This window comes from Ailuropoda melanoleuca, chromosome 18 (assembly GCF_002007445.2).
Source record: "Ailuropoda melanoleuca isolate Jingjing chromosome 18, ASM200744v2, whole genome shotgun sequence".
NCBI lineage: Eukaryota > Metazoa > Chordata > Mammalia > Carnivora > Ursidae > Ailuropoda > Ailuropoda melanoleuca.
The window spans coordinates 4660411-4673882 of NC_048235.1; the positions used below are offsets into that span (position 1 = coordinate 4660411).

At 47.1% G+C, this 13472-nt stretch overlaps 2 protein-coding genes across 2 annotated transcripts; one reads left to right on the forward strand and one right to left on the reverse strand.

The window, feature by feature from the left end:
* Positions 1 to 352: 352 nt before the first annotated feature.
* On the reverse strand, positions 353 to 3145 carry LOC100464456 (beta-defensin 15). The gene is made up of 2 exons (XM_011216644.1): positions 3097 to 3145; positions 353 to 504 (listed from the first exon to the last, which is right to left on the reverse strand). The coding sequence occupies exons 1-2, from the start codon at positions 3143 to 3145 to the stop codon at positions 353 to 355; spliced, it is 201 nt and encodes a 66-aa protein (XP_011214946.1).
* A 4206-nt stretch (positions 3146 to 7351) lies between these two features.
* LOC100466450 (beta-defensin 105) lies at positions 7352 to 10909 on the forward strand. The gene is made up of 3 exons (XM_019792773.1): positions 7352 to 7421; positions 7770 to 7811; positions 10782 to 10909. Exons 1-3 carry the CDS (start codon positions 7352 to 7354, stop codon positions 10907 to 10909), a joined length of 240 nt encoding a protein of 79 aa, XP_019648332.1.
* Positions 10910 to 13472: the final 2563 nt, after the last annotated feature.

The window sequence follows — 13472 nt, forward strand, 5'->3', positions numbered from 1 at the left end:
TCATTTCTCTACCCATCCATTTCTCTATCCTCTTTCTCAACAGGCGGTTGGGGCTGACCTACAGGCAAGCTAGAGGTTTGTTGACTTACAGTCTTTACCAGTCCCCTTTAAAAAGAAATATCAGATGGTTTGGGGAAAATACCCTTACCAAAAAATTACGGAAGAAGAAGCCAGTAGGCAGGGACCATCAGATTAGCTATTCACATTTCCCTATTCTAAGTGAAGCACTCGACAAATTGATAAAAGACAATCATTTATTTTTATTGAAGTGTCTTCTCACTGACAAGGCCAGAGTAAAGAGAAGACAAAACTAGGTCATTTATGTCTCTCTGGGAAGCCAGAGTCTTCAGAATTAATCATCTTTACTCTTCCAACATGGCTGGAGGGTCAGGCAGCATTTCAGAGACTTCTGGCAGAGAGCAACAAGTTCTTCATTTTTCCGACAAGAATTCACGCATCTCCCGTTAAGCTTGAAGCATTTCTCATCAAAAAATGCATTCCTGGCTATACAAGGGAAGGAGCCGCCTGGATTAATTCTCTTCTCAGATATGTCCGGTTACCAGGTACGGTCGCATAACTAGTTAGTAAAGATTGCTTTACAAGCTGCCATAGTGTCTCACCTTGATGGTATTTGAGATGGGTAGGGAGCTATCTTCTCTTTGAATTTCCTGTCTTTTTGTCATAGGTGGATTAAGGACCAGGAGGAACAGATTTGTCTCCCAGCGTTTGGGGTTAGGCTGTGTAGGGACTTTGAGAAGCAGAAGCTATTATTCTTTTATTAGAATCTATTGGGGTCATGATCGCCTTGTTCCTGTAAACCCCTCCAGGGTGGGCAACTCCCCAACTCACTGTCAAATGCTCCTTGGTAAGAGCAGGGCAGGTCTGAGGCCGGGGAGGTGGTTCGAGACTGAATAAACAAGGATAAATATATAGAAAGGGGAACATTTACTGTTGTGGGTGGAAGGAAAAAGATTGTTTAGGAAGGCTCAATCAAATTTCCTTTCCACATTTCATCAAACGTGTTCAAGAGCAGGTAAGGGCAGATGCTGGGAGCGGCTCTCCGAGACTCTTCTTGTCTGTTCTGCACCGAATACTGGCCCTGGCCTTGGTACTTTACCAGTAACAATGGAAAGAGCAGCCGGCTTCAAGTTAAGGACAGACACACATATCAGAATCAACATTTTAGGGGCGCCTGGGTGGCACAGCGGTTAAGCGTCTGCCTTCAGCTCAGGGCGTGATCCCAGCGTTATGGAATCGAGCCCCACATCAGGCTCCTCTGCTATGAGCCCTTCTTCCTCTCCCACTCCCCCTGCTTGCGTTCCCTCTCTCGCTGGCTGTCTCTATCTCTGTCAAATAAATAAAATGTTAAAAAAAAAAAAAGAATCAACATTTTAGAGTTTTACCTAATCCGGGGACATGTAAGGACAGCATCGGATGTACACAAGTTGAAACTGAGGTCAACCCAGAAAGGTGGCTAATTCACGTGTATGTAAAACTAAAACCAGGTGGGTTGGTAGCAGCATGGGCCTAAGCATTTCTAGCACCAGCATTTAAGTTCATAAGTACACACACTCCAATGTTGCAAAGCTCAGTGAACCGTGGCTCCCACTACCGGGGACTCTAGCCGCTCTCCTAGTGCTGTGAGCCATCCCAGGCTGGAGGTGCTGGACCTCACTCTTGACAAGAGCTCTTGTATTGCATCCGATTGATAGCTATGGTGCAGAAGCAGAATGCCTCCGCAAAGGGAGAGAGCATCTGTGTGTACGAGGCTTCAAAAGGATCGTCACATGCACCCATCTAGGGGTTAATGGAACTCTGAGTCTGTGTGCATATGGCACATGAATAGGTCAGCTCCAGTTGCGTTTATTAGATAATTTCATGTTACACGTTTGCGTATTGCGTTGACTAATTATATAATAAGTCTTACTGGTTGGAAGAGGGCCTTCATCAGCCCCAGCGTGTCCCTCGAGGCCAGTGGAGTGAACAGCTTGCTGTAGGTCCTGGATCCCTGATACTTGGCACAGAATCTACTCACACAGGCTTGTTGCAAAAGAGAGCAGCCACACGACAGCTGGTGCGAGAATTCTGAGCCTCCTAAGGGGAGACGTCTATAGCATCTGGCACCGATTTGAGCTCAGTGTAGGTTCTGAAAAGCCCTTTCTTCAGCTCTCTGGAAACTGGGATGAGTCTAGTCTTGGACTTTGATTTTGAGGAGGATCTGACTGGAGCCATTGGTGGCTCCCAGGAGCAGGAGAGTGTGACGAGAGTCCAGATATGGACTCCCAGGTCCTGGCTTCATTCCTATTTAACTCTATGACTTTGAGAGGCTGCTTCGCCCAGCTGAGGCTCGGCTCTTGTAAAACAGCCCTTTCAAGCTGAAAGGGTTGCTCCGAACATCACTAAATTAGAAGCAGGACACAGCTGGGGTGCCTGGGTGGTTGAGTCAGTTAAGTAACCCACTCTTGATCTCATGAGTTCAAGCCCCACAATGGGCTCCACGCTGGCGGTGGAGCCTACTTGAAAAGAAAAAAAAAAAGTAGGACAGAGTTTCTTTAAAGGCCCTGGCATTGGAGAACTCGCATTTTATGGTGTGAAGTGTTTGTCACAGGACCCAGCTTCACGTGGTGTGGCAAAGGAGTGACAATTTCAGGGTACTGTTTGACCTGTACCATGACTGGCACGAGCACAATGTTGACCTCCATCCCTTTCCTTGTCCAGCACTCCTTTCTCTGGCTCTTTTCCTTATCTCTCCCATCTCTATCACAATGTTTTTTTTTTTTAAAGATCCACTGATGCCTACGCTTGTTTTTATATTTTTTTCCTCAAATTTTTGTTTTTGTTAGGGAGCATGGAAATGGGGACCAAAGGGCATCTTTCCTGGAATACCTTTCTTTCTTCAACCCTGTGATACCCCATCCTAGACAGTAATGAAAAATGCAAGGGATTTACAGAAAAGGCATTAGGGGATAGTTACCTCCTGGATCAAATGTTCCCTTGCAGGGTCACCGGGTTGAGTGTACCCAGATGCTCACTGAAGCAGACCCTGTCTCTTAGCCACCACCTCTGTAAGCTTCCCTGCAAAGATGCTGATTTTACCTGGGGCCAGAAGGAAGAGAACAGCAAAGAGAAAGAGGAACGTCCTCATGACTTGCAGGGTCTTGAAAGATCAGCACAGCGTCCATGATAAAAGAGCAGCAAACACCCACATTTATACATTTCTCTAAACCAAAGACCATCTTGATCAGCGAGGCATGTCAGAAATGAAGGCCTGTCCATGCTCTGCCGAGTAGAGCCCACACATCTCAGTGGGTGGCAGTCTGAAGCTCATTGTTTTTCTGATTCTGGAACGTTCCCAAGGACAGTGGGGAAGAAGGGGACATAGAATAGAGGGTGCATTGATGACCAGGGGTAGATTGAAGCACCAGCGGGAACAAAAGATCTGGAATCTGGCAGTTTGGATTTCTAATCATGGCTATGTTCCTTAATAGCTTCTGTTCACTCATATGTAAAATGAGAGTAATTATATAATATCATAATGGAGTCAGTGGGGTTGGAATTCCAGCTCCAGTATTTATGAGCTGTGTACCCTTAGCAAGTTGCTCGACTGAAGCTTATGCGTTATTATTTATTTTTTAAAAAGTGCTACAGGGACATCTGGGTGGCTCAGTTGGTTGAGCGTCTGGCTCTTGATTTCAGCTCAGGGCATGATCTCAGGGTCCTGGGGTCAAGCCCCACATCGGGCTTTGTGCTCTGTGGGGAGTTTGCTTGATTCTCTTTCTCTCCTCTCCCTCTGCCCTCCACCCCCTTCTCTCTCTCTCTTTCAGATAAGTATATAAATCTTTTTTAAAAAAAAAAGTGCTACACACTTTAAGTGCTACATACATTATCTTATTTAATCCTTAAATAGCTCCTTGGAGAGTTGTGAGCTTATGGGATATTTGAGAAGGGGGAATGAACCATGACAGACTATGGACTCTGGGAGACAAACTGAGTGCTTCAGAGGGGAGGAGGGTGGGGGATTGGGATAGGTCGGTGGTGGGTATTAAGGAGGGCACATATTGCATGGTGCACTGGGTGTTATACGCAAATAATGAATCATGGAACATTTCATCAAAAACTAGGGATGTACTGTATGGTGACTAACATAATATAATAAAAAATATTATTATTTAAAAAAAGACTATATACATATGTATCAAATATCCATATACTCTGAATGTCACAGGCTCCCACCAATTTAATTACCTCTTTTTCCTAATCTGGAGTTAATCAGCTAAGTGGGTAGAGAGAAAGACCTGAATTACCCACTTTAATTCTTCCTTCTGGTGGAGTATGTCTCTTTAACGCAACATTAGGGAGATGAGCCCTAATGTCATCACCCCCCATTATTACTGTTATTAAAAGTTGAAATACTTGAGGACATCTGTTAAAATAATCATAAACTCCTGAGAAGCAACAGATGCTTGCTGTGTTGTTGAAAACATGGTTTTTGTGTGAGATCTGGACAAGACCATCCGTTTACTTCCTCGTGCTATACTGATATCAATAAATGATTGAATACATAAATAACTCTGAGAAAAGGGACACATTTTTAACTTTTCTTTATTCCCTTCCCTTCCTCAATTAAAATGATTTAAATCCATAAGAAAAGACAAACTTGCAAACATTTTCAGTGACACGCGCCCTCATTGGTCTTATTTATTACCTCATTATGTCATTTATCTCTGTTTCTTAAGGCCGTTCTGATTCATCAGGAAGGAAGGTTGCAAACTTAGGGCAATCGTAGTTGGACCTTTTGACACAAACGGACGTTACTAAGGTGGGAGGATTTCACATGGCTTCTCACCTAGACTCAGATGATGTCTCAGTCCCTTTGAGCTGCTGTCACGAAACACCCCAGACGTGGTGGCTCATGAACCACAAATATTCACTTCTCGCAGCTCTGGAGACCGGAGATACGAGACTGGGCACCAGCATGGCCGGGTGCTGCTGAGGACCCTCTTCTGGGCTGCAGATGGCTGACGTCTCGCTGAGTCCTCCCTTGGAGGATGGGGACAGAGAGCTCTCATAAGGGCAATAGTCCCATTCATGAGGGCTCTTAACCTAATCACATTCCAAAGGCTCACCTCCAAACACCATCAGTGTGGGGATTAGGTTTCCACAGGAATGTTGAGGGGACACAGATATTCAGACATGGCACGTGTAATCTTGTCTCCTCTCTCCTAAGGGACGTGGCGCACCGCAAGGGGTAAGAGCCGCCCCATTCACGCCTCACTGTGGAGAGGACAGATACCTCTGAGTGGGTGAATTCTAAGGACTGGAGTGTGGTTCCAGGGTTTGGGGGCTGCTCAAGGAAGAGAGGTGTCATCGGGTGGCACCTGGACAGGGTTGCATGGGGGGAAGTCCCCACCAGAGACAGTAGCAAGAGGCATCCACCCAAAAGGGGAAGGGAACTCCCAGGGGAGAGGGGCACCAGAGAGGGGCTCACGCGTCTAGATGATACCTCTCAGCAGCAAGTTGGGGAGTCTTGGGATCACAGCCCTTAGGAGGGCGGTGCAATTTGGGCTTTGCTTTGTCTATGTTACCAGATGTTGGGGGCACTTTTGGGTGGCACGCAAAGCAGGCGGGCTCTAAATGGCTAAACAAATGCTTATTTGCACCATACCCGAAGCACTCAGGTATGGAAGAATTCGAGTTTGGAGCAAGGGGCTTTGAGCTGCAGAAGTGAGCACCACAGGGACCACTACACAGGGGCATTTTTGGCCCATTGATGTATCAAGGAGGTCTTGCAATCCCCTTGACAAGGACCAACCCTTTAATTTGAGAGCTGCAAGAGTCATCTTATTTTTCTAAGGCTAGAAGTTCACTCCAGGTCAGGACCAGCTACATAAAGTGCTGGCCAGAGTGCATAATAAAAATGCAAGCGCCCATGTTCAAGAAGCAGGAATAAGGGGCCATTAAAGGCACCCATTTCCTCTATCTGTCACGGAAATTTTTCTTTGCTATTTAATGTCACAATTCCTTAGGCACAAGGATACTTGCCAGACACTTCTAGACCCTCACAAGTGCCCGGGATCCCCACATTGCCACTGCACATCTGTGTGAGGTCCAGCGTCTGCTGGGTTGACCCCTCCTGCCAGCAGCTGTGGGACCGCCATGCCTGGCTGCAGGGAGAGTCAAGCCAGGTGTGTTTCCTCCGTGAACCTGCCACTCCCACCCATGGTGACCTGGCAGCTCTTCAAGGATATGTCAACATCTGTGCTGGGAGGCAATGAGCATTGAATTGAGGGTTTAGGAGAGGCCTGTCCCTGCCAAGTTGCCCGCCTACACCATGGCACTGTCATACCTGAGGCACCCCCATCCCATCGCTAGGTACGTGTACACTCAGTCCAAGCGTGGGGTCTGATAGCCACTTGATACTCATTTCAGTGAGTCCTTGTAAATATCCTATGAAGTACGTCCCTTTATTACACTCCCACTTTAAGATTTAGAAACAGGTTCAACCAAGGAAGCAACCTGCCCAAGATCACGTACTTGCTAAACTGATCTGACTTTAGTCTGCCTGGTTAAGTGCTCCTATCTTGCCTTCCCAAAGTGAAGAACTGAGCCCTGCGTAAGCACAGGCAATAGGATGGGACTTATTTCGAGTGGCAGTGATGTGTTAATTCTGTTACCCATGTTCTTGAAGAATGAAAAGGATGTAGTAATTATGCCTTTGGGCTCCTAGGTGACCTCGTTATGTGCTTGGGGATTCAGAGCTCACTTGGGGAAATGACAGCTCCTGCCCCCGCCCTCCCACCTTGCTCCTGGGGATATTGACGAGTAGTGCAAATGAGAGCCAGGGAAGGAACAGCGCCTGCTCCTTGGGCTCTTCTTAGAAGGCACCAGGCCTCCTTCCAAGCCTTCCCTGTGTTCCAAGCACGTCCCCATCATCATCACTAGAGCCTGACACCAAGGCTGAGAGGCTGGCAGAACTGTGTTGTCTCTCAGTAACTGTAGTTGCTCTTTAGTCAGTGGAAGAGAAGAGTAAATTCTGAGAGAGAAAGGGAGTAGCAGGCTCCTACTTGCTGGATCCGGAGGATCAGGGTGGCTCCTGGTTTTTCAGCTCCTGGCCTCGTGTTCCTTGCACTGCCCTGGCCAGAGCTCCCAGAACACAAGGCTTTGTGGAGGCCAAGGGTTATTGTCCATCATTATCAGTCCTTGATCCTGGGAAATGGAGCATATAAATATGCTTTCTTTATTGATTCACTTCACTGACCAAGAGCATTCCCCATTCCTTGCAAATATAAGTGAGCCTCCTGTCCTTTCAGAGAGGTCCCAAACCTCTGCTCTGAAGAGGCTTCCCTCAGAGATGACCCTAAGCAGAAAGATGTCTTATTTTGTCCTTGCCTTTTTCTTCATTTTGGCTCAATTTCTATCAGGTAATTGGAAAAGAATGGTATTGTGAAGGGGGCAGATCATAAAGCCTGATGGTTCTTCTGTGGACCATTGTAAAATTAAGAGTAATGGTCAGCCCGCCACTGAGCTTCTCATGGGATTTTCTTGAATCTGCAATGGAATTTTCTAAGCAAACTGCTAACCACCCCCCCACACATTTTAAAAACTTCTTACTGGTTACTTGGAGTGTTGGCCCTCAGAAATAGCATAAAGATACAGCTCTGTGACCTGCTGTCCTTTGACAGCAGATGTGGGGAGCTGGGAATACTGTTTTATACATCGTTATTTCCTGCACTGATTTTAATATCCAAAATATGTTGTTCTGAATTTAGGGTGCCAGGCAGGACTCGAGTATTCCGAGCCACTTCCAGGAGGTAAGTTGAATCCCTCGTGTATAATGTCTACTTTTAGGACCTCTGGCCTGTCAGCTCCCTCTGACTTTTGGAGACCAGGAGTGATGGAAATGATAGTGAGACTAGAGTTAGTTGTTTGAAATCCCAGATTTCTTCATTTGTCTTTGCTTCCTTTTGTAGCCAGCATCATAACTGGGTTAGCCATCTCACAGAGCTTGACTGTGACTGCAATGGAATTTTGGCCATAGCGATGTGGACCTGGTGGATCGTCTCATTAGCTCACGGTGCTAACTAAGCAAGATTAGGGGCTCACGCCTATACCAGCCAATGAGCACTGACTGCTCTGAGAACACGCTCATCCGTCTCTCACAGCTTCTGCTCCCAAGCCCAGCAAAACGTGTCCCAATCCATGCTACTAATCTAAGAAGGACCAAATACGGTGAAATCTCATCACCATGAAAAGAGCTCTGCACAGCAAAGAGCCCCCAATCTCTATTTGTGCACTCATCTACAGGAAGAAAGCATATTATAAACAGAACTGAAAGGAATACCCCTGGGTAATTGCAAACAGAATTTAAAAGTGTTTAGACTGAATTTTGGAGTGAGAAAAAAAATTCAGGTGGCTACTAGTCACTGAGTGCTGACTAGGTGCCGAGCAGTCTACGAAGCTCATAGGGATCATGTCATTTAATCTTCAAACATCCACCCCTACGATGTGGGTACTATCGTAATCACCACCTTATAGAGGATGAGGAAGCTGAGACACAGACGCGACGGTCATTCATTCTGCCCAGGTGACACAATGACAAGTGGTAAGCTAGGCTTCCAACTCAGGGTGCCAGAGTCACAAAGGTCTAATTCTGTGATTCTCAATCAGGTAGAACAGTGCCCAGAAATACCCTTAAGCAGAGGTGGAGTACAAAATCCTCCGCAAAACTGCAGCACTGGACAATCAGGCCATCCACGGCCTGAGAAGAGCAGACGCGTTCGCAAATAATCATTCTGCCCATTGCACAGAAGCCCTGCATCCAGAGAAGGTCACCAGGGTGATGGGTGGGAGAACACGTGTTCTAATTCAGCAGTGAATGGGCATCTAGAGACAATCCCTGGCGTGCCGAAGAGTAGGTCAGGTTAGAAATACAACATAATTCTATCTCCTATCTGGTTCCAAGATTGCAAATGCTGCTTCTTCCCTGCCTCAGTAAGGCAAGGTTTGGGAGGTAAGACAGGCTGCCGCGTCAACTCCAGGTGAAGACAGGCTGAACTCACATGAGCTGGGAAACCAAGGTGGAAGCTGATGCAGAAGTTCCCAGGTGAGGAAGAAGACGGGAACTCAGGAGGAGAAAGCAGTAAAATCAGGAGCTAGAAGGGAACAAGCTGTTGAGAAGCTTGAGGTCTAGCGATTGAGCAGAGATGCTTCAGAGTCATTGATTTTTTCTGCAGAGCTAGACCGTCATGGGGGGAAGCAAGACACTGGTTATTTATAAACGTTATCAGGGAGCTTTGGTGTGACCTGCTGCTAGCGGAAGGGCATCTTCAGTCGAACGTTAGCTTGTGTCTGTCCTCACCTCTCGTTAAAGCGGGTTGGAATAAAAGTCATCAGGGACTTTGTTTCAGAGCCCATCTGAATTCTTAACACAACGTGTGATGAGTGCATAATATCAAGCAGAAGTGGCGGGTGACACGGACGTGGGCTTACCAGAGCAAAGGCTGACTCTGATGGTGGCCTTCACAGAAGTAACTGGACAGCTACAGCTGTCCCCATGCCCACAGCAAGCTCCAGCACAATGCATGCAGCAATTAACATGAGCACAAAGAGTGTTCAGGAGATCCAGCATCAAGGGGGTGGAATGCATGGGGCGCCTGGGTGGCACAGCATTTAAGCATCTGCCTTCGGCTCAGGGCGTGATCCCGGCATTATGGGATCGAGCCCCACATCAGCCTCCTCGGCTGTGAGCCTGTTTCTTCCTCTCCCACTCCCCCTGCTTGAGTTCCCTCTCTCTCTGGCTGTCTCTATCTCTGTCAAATAAATAAATAAAGTCTTTTAAAAAAGGGGGGGTGGAATGCAGCCCAGGAATGGACCACCTCTGGGCTCGTTACTGAGCACTGATGGGAGGGAAGAGCAGGTGCTGAGACAGGGAGCATGAAGACTGAAATAGCTACTGGGGATGGGCAAACGGGCTGTCAAGGAGCCCAATGAATGGTTGCAGTAGAGAGACCAACCTGTAAGCTTCCATGTAGTTCTGAGGTTCCTGAGAAAAGTGTGGTTAATTCGAAAAAGAATAAGGGGTTGCAACATAAGTGTTGCCCCTGGAGAACCAGACCAGCTGATAACAGATTCTTGGCTGGCAAAGGCCCTATCTACCTGGTCCATGAAAGTTACCCTGAAAAAATTGTTGTGGTCATATAAAAAATCTTCTGCTTAATGTAACAACAAAAATAACTAATGGAGGACATAGTGTTTGGCAAAATATTCTAAATAACTTACTCCATTTGACCACTCTACAGCATAGACAAGTATTTCTAGAATGTCCATATGGCCAACGAGAAAGCTGAGGTCAGGCAGTTCACCATTACCAGGCCCAAACCAGAACTGAACCTAACTTGACCTCTGCCTTCAAGGACCCTTTCAAATCACGAGGTGGCCTCCCCACTTTCATCCTGTAACCTTTACAGAAGGATCAGGCGTGTATTTTTATGGTTCTACAGTATACATCACACTTTGTCCGACTGCACTTGCTTACTTTTGACGCGTGCAAGGCATGGAGAGCAGGGAAGGTGCCTACCTCTTGCTTCAACATTAACTCTTCCCCAACTCCATCCTGAAGAAAGCAGAGCTCTTTGAAAAATTGGGACTGGGTCTTTAAAAAAACACTCTTTAGGGTCATACAAACCCTCTCCTTTTTTTTTTTTTTTTTTGGCGGCTTTTGACCTTCTCCCACTTCCAGGGAGTCCCTGGAGAGATGTATCAGCTGCTCTTTGTCGACCTAGGTGAGTTTGCTGCTTGTGAGCCCTGCAGGCTCAGCCGGGGTAAATGCAGGAGGATGTGCACTGAGGACGAGAAGGTTGTTGGAAACTGCAAGATGAACTTTTTCTGTTGCCGACGGAAGATCAGCTGAAGCGGGCCCTCTCCTGGCTTTCCAAGGGGACTTGATAGTCAAGGGAGGACAAGAGATGTTGTGTGCCTTACTCAAGTCACACTGTGAGTGAGTCTCAGAATCATTCTCATGTCTCTCTCCCTTTGTTTTGTTCCTTGGCTTATGTTTAAAGATAATCCTTCAAAAACTCAAGATCTGAGCGGGTAGCTAAGGGCGTACTCAGATACTACTAATACCTATTTGTAGAGTCCCTAATAGTTTTCAAATCTTTCCCCCATGCTTTCCTCATATGGAGAAGAAATTGAGACTCTGAGAAGCTTTCATTTCTACAAGGTCATAGCCTGGAGCCCGGAAAAGGGATGCGTTCACCCTTATGTTCTGTGTATCTATGTGTAATCATTTTAACCAAACAGATACACAGAAATGGCATCCGCATTTCTGTTAAGGGAATTATAATTTTATAGCATACAGGAAATTATCCGTATCACTTCTTGGTATATCAACACACTGTCAGTCGTTGATTCTAGTACTTACGGTGTATTTTTTACGCAACGCGCGCCTACTCAATTAATGTCCATGGTACTAACCTTGCACTTCTCTTTGTGCCAGTAAATGAAAATGTCAGAGATTAATTTAAAATGCTCAGCATGGGGGCGCCTGGGTGGCACAGCGGTTAAGCGTCTGCCTTTGGCTCAGGGTGTGATCCTGGCGTTGTGGGATCGAGCCCCACAGCAGGCTCCTCCGCTATGAGCCTGCTTCTTCCTCTCCCACTCCCCCTGCTTGTGTTCCCTCTCTCGCTGGCTGTCTCTATCTCTGTCAAATAAATATATAAAATCTTTAAAAAAAAATGCTCAGCATGGACTCTGCATGAATGATTGACTATGTAACTTTCGCCTGAGGAAATAAAATTTGTGGCTGCGCACAATAAAGGTCCAAAGTGTTCATCCTATGAGCAGCTCCTCAAATTTGATCACTCGGTTTTCACATGGGAGGTTGACAGTGTTTTGCTTCACACTTGAGCTACCATCGTATCATTCGTCGTTTTGCACTCAGATACATTCCCTGTCCTTGCACGGCTCTGCTCTGTGTAATCAGCGCTACGCTCTGCAAACTACGTTCTCCACGCCTCCTGGCTTCCAGCTGGCCTCCGTTGATGTGAGTGCCTGGTGGAAGCAGGGTAGATGGGAAGAAGGGAGAGCCCTGGGTTTCTCTCCCCCACCCTCGAGGCTCCAGCCGTGGTTCCATCTCGATAGCAAAGCCCCTGCTTCTGTGTCCTGCCTTCTCCCTCTGTCCTGCTGCTGCAGGCGCAGCTCCTGCCAGCCGGTCCTAGCTCCTGGGCTCAACCCACAGCCTCCTGCACTTCCCCCAGCCACCGGGCAGTGGGGGCTTCCAGCTAGGGCTAACCCTGGGGCTGCCTCCCTTGCTGCTCCCTTCTGCATGTTCAGCGTTTCCAACACTTCATCACTTCCTGTCCATGTTAAATCATCTCTATCAAACTCCCTGGTGTGGGAACCACTTTCATGCCTGGAGCCTGACCGATTGGGCTTTTCGGTTGGCTCTACTGTCAGGTCTATTTACATTTGATCGATTGTCCTCCAAGAGACCTGAGTCATCACCTTTGCCAACCCGAGAGTGTTTCCCTCAGTTTCATAGGCATTAGCTCAGCGAAGTGGGTAGCAGGTTGATGCAAGTATCTCCAGGTGACTGGCCATCTGCGGGTGGGCGCTCCCCCTCTGCTCTCCACAGCGAGTACTGCTGATGGTTTACATCAATCGTGAGACCGGATACTCCCTGCTCATTCCAAACACTGCACTCTTTGACTCCCCAAATTGAAAACACCCTGGACTCTAACTGATGTCTCTTTCATTAGAAGGTTTCATGTACATGTCTCAGAGTCATAGAGAGAGGTGCACCAGTGGCTGTGCCCTGATGTTCCCGTACTCATTACCTTGTACGGGACCCCATAATGCTCTCCTACTCACCAATTACCCCTTTTCTCTTTCTCTTGCTCTCTCCTCTCTTCTTCACTTGGCTTCTTTTTAGGACATTTTCACCCTCTCTCCTTCCTGAGACACTCAATCCTCCCTATAAAATAATAAAGTCTCAACCCATACTAATTTTGTATTACATTCAGCACTTTCAGGGGTCAAGTGGCTGCGCATGGCTTCTTCAGATAAGTTTCTGTTTGTTGATTTCCGTAGTAACGCATGGAGTCGCTGACACCAGTCTGCGGGATTCTCTGAGGCGGAAAGTCCTCTACAGGGTGGGTGGGTCAGAGGGAAATGGTCAGGGAGAAGAGACACTCGTGCAGCTGGCTTTACCCTGAAGTGTCTCCACTCTAGTCTACATAATGCTCTTGCATAGCCTGACTTTACCTCCATTCATTTTGAAACTGTGCCTCTGGTCTTACTATGCTGTGTATTGTCCCTTCTTGGTTTGGGGTTCTGTTTCAGAACCCGCTCACGATAATTGAAAGGGAACAGCAGTGCCTGTAGAGCAAGATTGATCAATTTGGGCTGAATTCCCAAATGGCAGAGGACAAAACCTTAAGTATCACTTTCTCCCACATTCCCCACTGAAGTAC